At 43.6% G+C, this 15,400-nt stretch overlaps 1 protein-coding gene across 4 annotated transcripts; it reads left to right on the forward strand.

The window, feature by feature from the left end:
- The first annotated feature begins 1,373 nt into the window (after positions 1-1,373).
- Positions 1,374-12,467, forward strand: LOC308081467 (uncharacterized protein). 4 transcript variants are annotated; one of them, XM_080457838.1, is made up of 10 exons: positions 1,374-1,564; positions 2,921-2,954; positions 3,310-3,713; positions 4,051-4,177; positions 4,719-4,766; positions 4,912-5,008; positions 5,139-5,267; positions 5,572-5,667; positions 5,873-6,069; positions 11,712-12,467. In XM_080457838.1, the coding sequence occupies exons 6-10, from the start codon at positions 4,930-4,932 to the stop codon at positions 11,739-11,741; spliced, it is 531 nt and encodes a 176-aa protein (XP_080313964.1). In that variant the 5' UTR covers positions 1,374-1,564; positions 2,921-2,954; positions 3,310-3,713; positions 4,051-4,177; positions 4,719-4,766; positions 4,912-4,929; the 3' UTR covers positions 11,742-12,467. The 4 variants fall into 4 exon arrangements, with proteins under 4 accessions (XP_080313964.1, XP_080313961.1, XP_080313963.1 ...); XM_080457835.1 differs by lacking the exon at positions 11,712-12,467 and having other exon boundaries at positions 5,873-6,331; XM_080457837.1 differs by lacking the exons at positions 2,921-2,954; positions 11,712-12,467 and having other exon boundaries at positions 5,873-6,331.
- Positions 12,468-15,400: the final 2,933 nt, after the last annotated feature.

Raw genomic sequence — 15,400 nt, forward strand, 5'->3', positions numbered from 1 at the left:
CGTTACCGTCAGACAACAATTACAGACAACCAGAGACCACCAGTAGCCTACTACCAACAGCTGCACCGCTATGTCGGATAAAGAAATGATGTGGTTCTAGCGAGATATTTTGGGGGCGGTTTGCTGGGGTCGCCAAAAGATTTCCCTTATTATATGGGGTCGTGGTATGAAAAAGTTTGAGAACCCCTGGCCTAGTGTTACCGCTTCACTTCAACGTGCTTTAACTTGATAATGTATTACGGGCCCATCTTTTGATATGTTGTAGAGCTTGTCCATGCGAACACGTGGATATGTGTCTAATTTCTTTGACACTTTTATGGCGAAGATCTCCACTTTCACTATGGTCCTAAGAATCTAAAACCCTAAGACCATTTTGAGTGGTCTTAGGGTTGAATGGTCTTGTAGTGTCTTACATGGACGTGTTTCCCAGAGGAAAGCATAAGAATGCGATTCAACTTCCCTAGGCTCTAGGCCTACTAGGCCTAGGGAACCAGCTTAAAGTTGGGGTGCCTGCGACCTTATACAGGGATTTTAATTCAGACCTCAATAGCTTCGACTACATACTTGGACAAGGAAAGTGGTGCTGTGAGGATATTATTTTTTGATTTTCGAAGCGCCTTTAACACCATACAGCCCCCCCCCCCCCTCCTTCCCCTTCTGAAAGACAAACTGAACAGCATGCATGTTGGCCCACACCTTGTGTCCTGGATCATGGACTACCTCACTGACAGACCACCATACGTCAGGTTGAGGGACTTTACATCTGACACTGTGACCTGCAGCACAAGAGTCCCCCAGGGGACTGTGCTGGCCTCCCTTCTCTTCACCCTTTACACGGCAGAGCTCAGACACTGCACAGAGATGTGCCACCTGCAGACATTCTCAGTAATGTAAAGTATACATAATAATAGTAATAATAATATTAATAATAATAATAAAAAAATAATAATAATACATTTTATTTATAGCACACTTTACATTTTTGGAAATCAGGTTAAAAAACAACAGGTTAAAAAACAAAAGGCACAAAAATGTTAAATGTTTTTACATGATGTGAACATCATCATTAATATCAGTTATTATTATCATTATTAATTTTATCCTTCAACTTCAGCCGATCTACAAGCTCACAACTTGCAGATCGGCTGTTTGCCTCTTTCTTATATTATTTGAGAATTTGGCCAATGTTTGACACATTTTTTTTTGTATAGTTTGTTGATTACTCTTGATGCAGCAATGGTCTTTTTATTTGCTATATTTTTACTTTTTCATTTATTAAAAAGGTTACTTAAATTGTCCCTTCACTGTCATCTGGGGACCCCCCCCCCCCCCCCCCCAGAAAAAAAAATCATGTGGGGACCCCTGGCTGGTCCCGATCCACAGGTTGAGTACCACTGACCCAAAATTGCGTCAACATTACAAAGGGGTTAGGCGGAGGCGGAGCTTATCCGTTTTGAACACACACTCAGACGGACCGGGGAGCTGCAGGAAGTCGAACTAACGGCTCAGGAGGAGCGAACCTTACAGACATGGATGTTTCCATGCTTCTAATCTACTATAACAGGTAAATTGAATTAGTTTATGGAATTAAAATGTTGTCCAACTTGTTAGTTCATGACCGTGGCGTGTATTTGCCCGAGTATAGCCCTGAAACATGACTGTCATATATGATATGATAGTCATGACGAAACTTCAACCTGGTGTTTGCACTTTCAACTTTACGGTCCTTACATCTAAATAAACGTTCATATTTCAAATATAAAGTGCTTAACCCATGGCCACGGATGTTACAATTATATATGGTATCTCAGAAGTACCCGTATTTTCCGTATTGTTTAATAAAAAGCATTTTCATCCGATCGATGGCCATTTCCTCATAGAGTTATAACGTATGTAGAGTGCAATACACTTCCCAACCGATAGGGTCACAGTTAGCATATGGCGAAAAACCTAAGAAAATGGCCACCGATCGGATTAAAATGCTTTTTATTGAACAATACGGAAGATACGTGTACATCTGAGGGTCCGTACATACTTGTAACATTCGTGGCCATGAGGTCAGCACTTTATATTTGGAATCTGAACGTTTATGTGGATGTACGGGCTATAAATGGAGAAAGTGCAAACACTAGTTTGCAGTTTATCCATGACGCTCGTGATCCATGGCTAGGCCTGACTCGCAAATTTTGAAACTAGTCGTTGGTAGAAACATATTTAAACACGATTAAAATATAATTGTATCCAAGTGATGTTTATAATTAGTAAATCAATAAGTCTGATTAAGTACTTTAGCCCTATTTTATACTTTTGTCGTACAACAGCGTTGCTTAAAAAAATCGCCAATCTACAAGCTCACAACCTGTTGATTTTACTATTTTTATTAAGAAGAAAACCCCGACTGGATCTGTGGATCCGGATCTTCAAATAGTAAAATCAGCAGGAAGTTGACATTTTTATTCAAAAAATAAACAGTACTGGGTTTGGTGATGTTCTATATTGTCTGAATTAGCTTTGATTGTGTTTGTTTATGTGCTAAAATAGTGACTTTGAGAGCTGTTTCAGCGTACAATGTAAGTCAATGAGGAGCATATTTTGAATGATCAATTTCTAATCAATGGAGCAATTATTTTTGATTTCTTGTCCTCCTTTGGAGTTACATCATGGCAAGGTAAATACACAACACAAACCTCTACCAAAGTGGTCTTGCCCTTTTAAGCACTATCGCTTTAAACATGGAAGCCATGCCAGAACCACGCAATTTAAAAAACATAATTTACCATTATAAATCCTAACCAAACAGTAAAGAAATACCACATCACACTGGGCAGAAAAAAGTGTTACACTGGCATTCACCTCATTAGAGCTATTTGGATGCAGTAACCTATGTTAAACCTATGTTAAATCTGTGCTCCTTCTCCAGGTGTTTTTGGGTCTTCCTCTGCTCCGTTTGCCTGGTGCGTTCCATGTTAATGTTTAATTATTGCTGTTTTGTTTCTCCTGAATGTGTGACTAATCCTGCTCCACTTTCTCCTTATCAGCTGTACCTCCACTGTTAAGTTTCTAAGATACAAAGTCATCCCTCCATAGACTGCCCTATTCATGATAATTAAAACTTGTATCTGATTGCATTTAATGGCATTCTCCCACTATGCTTTCAAAAACTAAATGATAAAACAAATGTCATTTATCTATAGACACAGGTATCTGTACACCTTCACTTGTCTTTATGAGGGGATCTACTAATATTTCCTATAACTAATTAATTAAAGTCTAACACATCAATCTTCTTCTTCTTGCGTATGTCATCAGATCCTCAGCTCCGTTGCAGCAAGCCAGTCCAGCGTCTCGTCATCCAGGTTCATCAGGCCTAGGTCGCCATGTGGTGGGCGGTGTTTCGGGCAGCTGGTCATGATGTGTTCCACAGTCTTTAGGGGGTCTCCAGGTTCACAGTGGGCACTGTCCGAGAGGCCCCACTGTTGCATTGCTTCACCGAAGCGTCCCACGCTTGTCCTCAGGCGGTTGAGGGTTGTCCACTGCTTACGGGGCAGGTGCTGGCCAGGGACATCTGTGGGATCCTCGATGTAGTTGTGAAGCCTAGATGGTTCTGCTGCTTTCCACTGTTCCCTCCACCTTGCCTTGCTAGTCTGCAGTCTAACACATCAATGTTAGACTGTTTCTCTTCAAACAACATCAACACTTCACTGATACTCTTGGTAAATAAGTTTGCTATACTATTTGAAAATGGTGCCAACATGACAACTGTTTAGTTCAGGACATGGCTATGTTTAACAACGTGATACACTATCTGGTCATAATAGATCTTGGGATAACAACTCTACTTTCAAGCAGACAGAATGTTTACAGCTGTCTAAATGTACTTAAATCATTAATTGATCTGTTAATTATTTATGCGTGTACAGTATTTACAGTCTGTTCTTTCTATTGAATATAGTCATTCCAGAATTTTACTTCCCCTTAGTGGGTGTGTATTGTGTTTTCTACCATATAAAAAGGCGACATTTGACATGTAATTGTGGTTGTGGTTGTTAGGACACCGATGACCTTCCAGACATGTCCCACCTCTCCATTGGGATCCTGACCGTGGTTCCTGAAGACAGCCCGGCTTCTCCTCACTCACTGCACTTGGACTCTTCACTATCATGCATCGTCTTGGAAGGTACAACAGTGATGACCTTCAAAGTCTCCCACATGCCATCTGCCTACTGTTTGGACTGATTTACGCACTGAATTTGGAGTACCCCAAATCAATGAAGAACACCTTTGATTTTATTCAAAGAGTTCTTCTCTCACTTGGACATAAATCCCTAAAACCCAAAATACAATCTCTCAAAAACTGATGGAGTTAGTGATTGTTAAGATTAGAATAACCACTGGATTAATGCAGGCACTTTGATTGTTTAGCTTTGAATAACCATCAATTTAATGCAGACACTTTAATTTTGATTGTTACGGTTATAATAACCATTGATTTATTGCACTCATTTTGATTTTTGTATTGCTAAGGTTATAATTGAATATAAATTGAATTTATTTGTGACTTGTATTACATTCCACATTACTTTTGATTGGTCTATCTAAAATCCACAATGCATTGCATAAAGGCATAGCTATTTTTTAAAGATCTTTGACAGACTACAAACTAAGGTTACTTTTCTATGTCTCTGCAACCTTGTGATACCTTCTACCCCGATTTACAGCCATACCCTCCAGCCTCTTCTACACAGGCCTGCCGACCTGTTGATGAGGTATGTTTTCTTTAGATTTAACCCATGTAGACCTACAAGCTCTTAGCACAGCACTCGGTGCTGCGCTATGAGCTTGTATAGTAGCCTATAGTTTTGATGATTTTTGACCAAGTACAATTAAGGGCCTTTTGTCTTTTCTGCACAGCCGTATGCAGCTACATATATGGACTTGGATCAGTGGAACCAAGAAACACCCAGTGTACTGCAACCTCCATCTCCGTCCAGTGATGCTCCAGTAGAAGGTGTGGTTCCTCAGCTAAGTGTCAGCAGACTTGGCACTGTTGTCCTTCAAATTCAGGATTCATAGATGAGTTTTGCTTTTTTTTAAAAAACTTTTCTTTACAGTTTTTGACGTGCTTTCAATCTTTCTAGGTCAACCAAATCCATCTGACCAGAGCATACCAGAGGGTCAAGGGTGGCAGCCTTGCGACTCTTGTCGGTCTGAGGTGGAGAAGCTCCAGCTCCAGTTGAGGAGGATAACCACTGTGCTCTCCAGTATCAGTACGTTTTATTGCCTGTAATGTTGCAGTTTTCAGTTGTCTGCTAATTTCTTTGTCTCACTTGAAACTTTACTTTATCCTGTACCTCTTTTGTGAGTTCTCTGACATGACTGGAAAACATTGGTATCCCAAAATAAAACTGTTTTCTGTTTACTGAAGAGCTGGGGAGATCGACCCCTGCTACTGAACAAATACTCATCAATGACTGCTATCAGAATATACTGTAGAGCTTTGTAGAACAGTACTCAATCTTATTGTTTTACAAATACACTCAGTAGACTCAGATTTTTTTGTCTTTGTTCTAGGCTCTGAGAAACTAGACGCACTGAAGGGCTTTATCACCCTGGTCGGTGACCTAGAGTCTGGAGTGTCCAGTCTCGGGCAGCAGGAGCTATATCCAGGTATGGATGTATACGTTTGCCATACATTTCACACTGAACCTGACGTTCTTGGTAGCGAGTGATCCGTGTTGTGAGCTGCAACTAGATAGTGAAGTTTTCAGAAGGTCACAGTTGTCTGTTTTCATGGTGCACTGAGCGCAGAAAGGGGTCAATGTAGCTGATGTCTTAAAATGCAGTTTGTTAATTGCTCGCTCTCTATTCACAGGCTGTGGACAGATGATTTCATCTGTGCAGCTGGCAGCCATACACCAGCGTGCCAGGAAGGACTGCAAGAGGCTATTCCACGCCTTGTTCGAGGTGTTCTTCACCCATGAGGAGTGCCGCAATGCCGTCGTATACGGAAAGCATGGTGTCATCCCAGAGGGGAAGAACAAACTGGATGAGGCGAAGAGGCACTGTTCAGTAAGTATTTGTCACACCACTAGTTCCTCAGAGTAGTGTTATAGATGGCCAGTCAGTGGAGTTGGTAACCACTTATAGACAGACATGCAAAAGTGTCACTTTTCAGCTACAGTCACCTTTTTGAACTCAAATAGGGCAATTGTGTGACACCTGACCCGAAAGAAAACAACATGTTGTCACCTTTTTCACCTCGGGCTGTTTGCATGCCTGTGTATACCACCTGTATACCACCCATAGACCACCTATAGACCACCTGTATACCACCTGTATACCACCTATAGTCCACCTGTATACCACCTATAGACCACCCGTATACCACCCATAGACCACCTAGAGACCACCTATAGTCCACCCGTATACCACCTAGAGACCACCTGTATACCACCCGTATACCACCTGTATACCACCTATAGACCACCCATAGACCACCTAGAGACCACCTATAGTCCACCCGTATACCACCTAGAGACCACCTAGAGACCACCTAGAGACCACCTAGAGACCACCTGTATACCACCTGTATACCACCCATAGACTCACCTCTTCAGACTCCACCTCAGCCCGTAGCACTTGCCCTCCTAGCCTTGATGACCTTGCAGGATTATGCAAAGGACAGATACCAGGTCATTGTTGACCTGGCATCCTATAAATGCTGAGTCCACCTAGAGTCCACCTAGAGTCCACCTAGAGTCCACCTAGAGTCCACCTAGAGTCCACCTCTAGACCACCTGTATACCACCCGTATACCACCTGTATACCACCTAGAGACCACCCATAGACCACCTAGAGACCACCTGTATACCACCCATAGACCACCCGTATACCACCTAGAGACCACCTAGAGACCACCTGTATACCACCTGTATACCACCTGTAGACCACCTGTAGACCACCTGTAGACCACCTGTATACCACCTGTATACCACCCATAGACCACCTATAGACCACCTGTATACCACCCGTATACCACCCGTATACCACCCGTAGACCACCTATAGACCACCTGTATACCACCCGTAGACCACCCATAGACCACCTATAGACCACCTATAGTCCACCTGTATACCACCTCTAGACCACCTGTATACCACCACCTGTATACCACCCGTATACCACCTGTATACCACCTATAGACCACCCGTATACCACCTAGAGACCACCTAGAGACCACCTGTAGACCACCTGTATACCACCTGTATACCACCTAGAGACCACCTATAGTCCACCTGTATACCACCTGTATACCACCTGTAGACCACCCATAGACCACCTATAGACCACCTGTATACCACCTGTATACCACCCGTATACCACCCATAGACCACCTATAGACCACCTATAGACCACCTGTATACCACCTGTATACCACCCGTATACCACCTATAGTCCACCTGTATACCACCTATAGACCACCTGTATACCACCCGTATACCACCCATAGACCACCTAGAGACCACCTATAGTCCACCCGTATACCACCTAGAGACCACCTATAGTCCACCCGTATACCACCTAGAGACCACCTGTATACCACCTAGAGACCACCTATAGTCCACCCGTATACCACCTAGAGACCACCTATAGTCCACCCGTATACCACCTAGAGACCACCTGTATACCACCTAGAGACCACCTATAGTCCACCCGTATACCACCTAGAGACCACCTGTATACCACCTAGAGACCACCTAGAGACCACCTATAGTCCACCTGTATACCACCCGTATACCACCCATAGACCACCTATAGACCACCTGTATACCACCTGTATACCACCTGTATACCACCTATAGACCACCCGTATACCACCTATAGTCCACCTGTGTACCACCTATAGACCACCTGTATACCACCCGTATACCACCCATAGACCACCTAGAGACCACCTATAGTCCACCCGTATACCACCTAGAGACCACCTATAGTCCACCCGTATACCACCTAGAGACCACCTGTATACCACCTAGAGACCACCTATAGTCCACCTGTATACCACCTGTATACCACCCGTATACCACCCATAGACCACCTATAGACCACCTGTATACCACCTGTATACCACCTATAGACCACCTGTATACCACCCATAGACCACCTAGAGACCACCTAGAGACCACCTAGAGACCACCTAGAGACCACCTATAGACCACCTGTATACCACCCGTATACCACCCGTATACCACCCGTAGACCACCTGTAGACCACCTAGAGACCACCTAGAGTCCACCTAGAGACCACCTAGAGTCCACCTATAGACCACCTGTATACCACCCGTATACCACCTGTATACCACCCATAGACCACCCGTATACCACCCATAGACCACCTAGAGACCACCTGTATACCACCTATAGACCACCTGTATACCACCTAGAGACCACCTGTATACCACCTGTATACCACCTATAGACCACCTGTATACCACCTATAGACCACCTGTATACCACCTATAGACCACCTGTATACCACCTATAGACCACCCGTATACCACCTATAGTCCACCTGTATACCACCTATAGACCACCCGTATACCACCCATAGACCACCTCGAGACCACCTATAGTCCACCCGTATACCACCTAGAGACCACCTATAGTCCACCCGTATACCACCTATAGACCACCCGTATACCACCCATAGACCACCTAGAGACCACCTATAGTCCACCCGTATACCACCTAGAGACCACCTATAGTCCACCCGTATACCACCTGTATACCACCTAGAGACCACCTATAGTCCACCTGTATACCACCCATAGACCACCTATAGACCACCTGTATACCACCTATAGACCACCTGTATACCACCCATAGACCACCCATAGACCACCTAGAGACCACCTAGAGACCACCTAGAGACCACCTATAGACCACCTGTATACCACCCGTATACCACCCGTATACCACCTAGAGACCACCTGTAGACCACCTAGAGTCCACCTAGAGACCACCTAGAGTCCACCTATAGACCACCTGTATACCACCCGTATACCACCTGTATACCACCTAGAGACCACCCATAGACCACCTAGAGACCACCTGTATACCACCCATAGACCACCCGTATACCACCCGTATACCACCTGTAGACCACCTAGAGACCACCTAGAGTCCACCTAGAGACCACCTAGAGTCCACCCGTATACCACCTGTATACCACCTAGAGAACACCCATAGACCACCTAGAGACCACCTGTATACCACCTATAGACCACCTGTATACCACCTGTATACCACCTAGAGAACACCCATAGACCACCTAGAGACCACCTGTATACCACCTATAGACCACCTGTATACCACCTAGAGACCACCTGTATACCACCTATAGACCACCTGTATACCACCTGTATACCACCTATAGACCACCTGTATACCAACTATAGACCACCCGTATACCGCCTATAGTCCACCTGTATACCACCTATAGACCACCCGTATACCACCCATAGACCACCTCGAGACCACCTAGAGACCACCTATAGTCCACCCGTATACCACCTAGAGACCACCTGTATACCACCTAGAGACCACCTATAGTCCACCTGTATACCACCCATAGACCACCTATAGACCACCCATATACCACCTATAGACCACCTGTATACCACCCATAGACCACCTAGAGACCACCTAGAGACCACCTAGAGACCACCTATAGACCACCTGTATACCACCCGTATACCACCCGTATACCACCTAGAGACCACCTGTAGACCACCTAGAGACCACCTAGAGACCACCTAGAGACCACCTAGAGTCCACCTATAGACCACCTGTATACCACCCGTATACCACCTGTATACCACCTAGAGACCACCCATAGACCACCTAGAGACCACCTGTATACCACCCATAGACCACCCGTATACCACCCGTATACCACCTGTAGACCACCTAGAGACCACCTAGAGTCCACCTAGAGACCACCTAGAGTCCACCTATAGACCACCTGTATACCACCCGTATACCACCTGTATACCACCTAGAGAACACCCATAGACCACCTAGAGACCACCTGTATACCACCTGTATACCACCTGTATACCACCTATAGACCACCTGTATACCACCTATAGACCACCTGTATACCACCTAGAGACCACCTGTATACCACCTGTATACCACCTGTATACCACCTATAGACCACCTGTATACCACCTATAGACCACCTGTATACCAACTATAGACCACCCGTATACCGCCTATAGTCCACCTGTATACCACCTATAGACCACCCGTATACCACCCATAGACCACCTCGAGACCACCTAGAGACCACCTATAGTCCACCCGTATACCACCTAGAGACCACCTATAGTCCACCCGTATACCACCTAGAGACCACCTGTATACCACCTAGAGTCCACCTAGAGTCCACCTGTATACCACCCGTATACCACCTGTATACCACCCATAGACCACCTAGAGACCACCCATAGACCACCCGTAGACCACCCGTATACCACCTAGAGACCACCCATAGACCACCCATATACCACCCATATACCACCCATAGACCACCTAGAGACCACCCATAGACCACCCATAGACCACCCGTATACCACCCGTATACCACCCGTATACCACCCGTATACCACCCAGAGACCACCTAGAGACCACCTAGAGACCACCTAGAGACCACCTGTATACCACCCATACACCACCCATAGACCACCCATAGACCACCCATAGACCACCTATAGTCCACCTGTATACCACCTGTAGACCACCTGTATACCACCTGTATACCACCTATAGACCACCCGTATACCACCTAGAGACCACCTAGAGACCACCTAGAGACCACCTGTAGACCACCTATAGACCACCTGTATACCACCTAGAGACCACCTAGAGACCACCTATAGTCCACCTGTATGCCACCCGTATACCACCCATAGACCACCTATAGACCACCTGTATACCACCTAGAGACCACCTATAGACCACCTGTATACCACCTGTATACCACCTGTATACCACCCGTATACCACCCATAGACCACCTATAGTCCAAGATATATATCTTGGGGTATCTTGTGACAATGTATACACATGTCTGTCTTACTGTGTTGTGTTTTTAGGGCTTTTATTTCGGGGGACGGGCGTGCTATAACAATTAAACTTAAAAATATGATACATTCGGAATAAATAGCCTCCAAGTAAAATTTGCAGAGAGCAAGGAGGCTGCCAAGGGCCCCTCCCCTCCCCTCATAACCAGTTGATCAGCTGTAAACTCTGTCTACACAGACTGTGGCAGGCACAGGGCTCCAGAGTGCGACCTGCCTATTGTGCTGTATGTGCGAGTTAAATCTGATTTCGAACCACCTCTGGAGGTGGTTTCAAATCAGATTTCAACTCAGATTTCAACTCGGATGTGTGCATTTAGACTGATTTAACCAGAATCTCCTGTTGACTAGTTGAGCACAATTTCCTAAATTAATATTTAAAAAAAGTTTAGGTTGGAGTCAGGTGCTGGTGAAAGTGTATGCAATGCTTTAGATGCTCATTTCAAATTCCAGTCCAGTCTTTTAGCCAACCCGCACTGGCTGCTGCAGATTAAGTGTCTTTGTGTTTTATATGTATACAAAATTGAGTGTTTAAATCCCATGTGCTTTCTTGTTATCTTATCTTTCAGCTGCTGCTCAACGATCGGACCGAAAATTAACCCAGTTGAACTATGAAAAGACGGTCAAGTCTTGGCTGCAGTTTGCGCCTGGCCGTCAGGGAGGCATCCCGAGGAATGCTCTGGAGCAGCAGGGACCGGATCTGGAGGCAGGTGGCACCTCTGCAGGTTCCCTCCCTCCCTGAAGGGATTAACCCATTACAACCGGGACAGCGTTTTGCGTTTGAACTTCAACCATTTTTTCTTTTCTTTAACCCATCTAGACCGGGACAGCGTTTTGCGTTTGAACTTGGACCTTTTTTTCTTTTCTTTTTATAAAAAACAACTAAAAAAAAATCGTGAAAATGAATATTTTGTCCCCGATTCTGTCTTCTAAATACTTCTTCCAAATCTGTGGTTCTCAAATTTTTCCATGTCAAGGACCCCCAAAATCACATGTATTTGGACGCAGACCCCCACCTAGAAAAATATCTTTCCAGGGACCCCCAGAAACAGATTTCAGTTACAAAAGTTTCCTTTGAAAAATATATATTCAAAGATTTGAACAAATGTTTACGATTTTTCAAAAATAGCAGATCTATCATTTAGAAGACATTCACAGAATCGGGTCAAAATATCCAAATGCTTGCAGACATTTTCACGATTTCTTTCATAAATAGCAGATCTACAATCTTGTATATGTTCTATATTTCATCTGTTAAAGCATAAAAACAATGGTTAAAGCAGTTCAACGCAGGTCTAAATGCCTTGGTTCAATAAATGTGAAGATTCAAATCATATTGTCTGTCTTTATTTTTATATTTTCACATTTTGGGAAATGTAAGGTAATTTTGAACAAGATGTAGCCTTACAGTATATCAGCATACATAATTTAAAATGTACATGCAGATTACCATTAGGTTGTTGGATGATCAGGATCAATATTGATTCCTAATATGATTCAGTATAATCCAATTAATAAATTAAATCAGTGTTCGATTCCTGATGTTGATTCAACATAAAATCAACTAAAATGTGCATGCAGATTACCATTTAGATGATGGTTGAATCAATATTGAGTCATAACGTTGATTCAACATAAAATCAACTAAAATCAGCATGCAGAATACCATTTAGATGATGGTTGAATCAACGTTGATATAGTGTTAGTTAGTGGTTGAAACCCAACGTTGAATCAAATAATAATGGCGTTGTGATTTCAGTACAGTTTCAACGTTGAGATTGAACGTTGAGTCAACCGTTATGGCCGACTATTTTTCAACGTTGATTCACCCATATTTTGCTATCTGGGATGCTATATTTTCCACAACACTAGTAAATTATAGCAGAAACATTTCAACAGCCAAATATATCTCACAGAATCACATCCTTCCAGTACTGACAACGTCAGGACTGAACTCTCACAACAGGGCTTTGCCTGTGTAAACACCCAGTGAGCCATAGTCGTCTATTAGACCTGCGTCTAATTGGTCTAAAAGTGAAAGTTTTTTCAACGTCTATTCTTAGCCTAGACGTTGATTAGCTGTTTTTTAAGCGTCTATATTTAGACCGTTTATATCAGGGGTTTTCAACTGATTTTGACCTAGGGACCACCATCCTGACTAAGAGCAACCTGGGGACCACCACCACTATTGTGCATGGTGGGTCCATCATAGACCCACCCCACTTTTTTCCCGATATCACGATATTGTCCAACTCCTAATTTCCGATATATGCTTTTTCACCAAAAGTCAACTAATTGTCAGGATCATCACATATCCCATCAAATAAAATAGCTATAATATCAACATATTGTCAAAAAAAAAATACAGTGATTTTGTGTTTGTTTTCAATGAAGTGAGTCCTGTGACTCAATGGTGAGTCCCACTAATCTTAGATTAGATGTTGGCCTATTTGGCAGGGCAGAAGCATAATTGCTTTTATGCCTATAACATTAACGAGCGTCAACGAGTGTCAGCTGGTCACTAGACTGAAAGAACGAGCCCAATCGATGGTCTTGAAGGGCGGATCTTAACCCAGCCGCAGGGATTCCTGCGGCGCTTCCTATTGCTTCACCAATCTATGTCCCCGCCTCCCCTCCCCCCCGCCCCCCCCCCCCCCCGGCGTGTGCACGGAGCACGCTGACGTCACCAAATTTAGAGCGACGCCCCTCTGCACTCTGATTGGTTAGGAGATAACAAGGTCCTAAGACCAGCGTTCTTGCATGGTTCGCCCAGCCTTTTTTTCTTACAAAAAAAAAAAAAAAAGGCATGGGTTTCCGAGGCTGGACACAGACACACACACCTGCCCTCTGCAGTGCTCTAATTTGAAAGTGACTGGGGTCTGTCCCTTTTCTCAGCAAAAGCCCTTGAATATGATGGAATATGATTAAAGATTACTGTGATTATGGAAAGCTCACATTTCATATCACACACACCATATAGTGAGAACTCCTGAAACTTATTAAAAGCAAAACACATTTTTTTGAATGCATGGCCAGGGACCACCTATACCTCCGCGGTCCGCAGACCACCGGTTGAAAACTATATTATAGACGTAATTTCCAGTGGTGGAAAAAGTACTCAAATTATTTACTTAAGTAAAAGTACCAATACTGCACTATAGAAATACTCTGTTACAAGTATAAGTATAGTACTTGAGTAAAAGTACAAAGGTATTGGTATCCAAATGTACGTAAAGTACCAAAAGTAAAAGTACTAACATATTTGAAAATAGCAGATCTACAAGCTCATTGCGTTGCGACGCGTTGTGAGCTTGTAGATCTGCTATTTTCAAATAGCCTAGATATAAAACAGGGCTAAAGTGGTTAATGTGTTTTTTATAATGTAATAATTTATATCTGCAAAGTAACTAGTAAATCAAGTTTTCAAATATTTGCCTCTGAGGTGTAGTGGAGTAGAAGTAAAAGTACTGGAAATTGGAAATACTCAAGTAAAGTACAAATACCTCAAAATTGTACTTAAGTACAGTACTTGAGTAAATGTACTTAGTTACTTTCCACCACTGAAAACAGTTAATCAACATCTAGGCTAAGAATAGACGTTGAAAAAACTTTCGCTTTTAGACCAATTATAACCCGGTTTTATCCTAGCCCTTAGACGTATTGTAGACTCTAATAGCCCCAACAATGCTCAGTGGGCAGGATGCTAGCTGTTAGCAACATGTAGCAGTGAGTTAGCATTAGCTAGTTAGCAATACAGGCACATTTTGTTTATCTCACCGATCGTGGGTTAACGTTTGGTTCTTGCACCAATCGGCTGCAGGATTCCCTTCTAGTGACTCTAACACACAGCACCACACTGTAGCTACAGCTGGTGTATCTGCTCTGTTATTTATATCGTTTTTATGAATGAATATATCTCACAGCTACTGTTGTGCTGCTCTCATGTAGACGCGCCAGTGTGAACGAGGGTCGTGCTGACGTGATGACGTCATGTTTCACTGCGCACGTCTCTGAGGCGTTCAAGTGTGCTTGGAAAACACATCTGCTGCTTTGTACTGGTGCTGCTTTCAAGTATAACTTGTGAGACACAAATAAAACAACTAATGAGGTAGTATTAGTTTCTTCATCACTAGCCTATATATTTGTGGAGGATTGATCGCCTAGTCAGTAAGAATACTCTGAAGATTCTTGCAGGGGCCCTCATTCAAGGTCATTATGATTATGCATGCACTTCATGGTATCACAACACCTCCAAGGC

The sequence above is a fragment of the Gymnoscopelus braueri genome (genome assembly GCF_963280865.1).
Source record: "Gymnoscopelus braueri genome assembly, contig: SCAFFOLD_64, whole genome shotgun sequence".
Lineage (NCBI taxonomy): Eukaryota > Metazoa > Chordata > Actinopteri > Myctophiformes > Myctophidae > Gymnoscopelus > Gymnoscopelus braueri.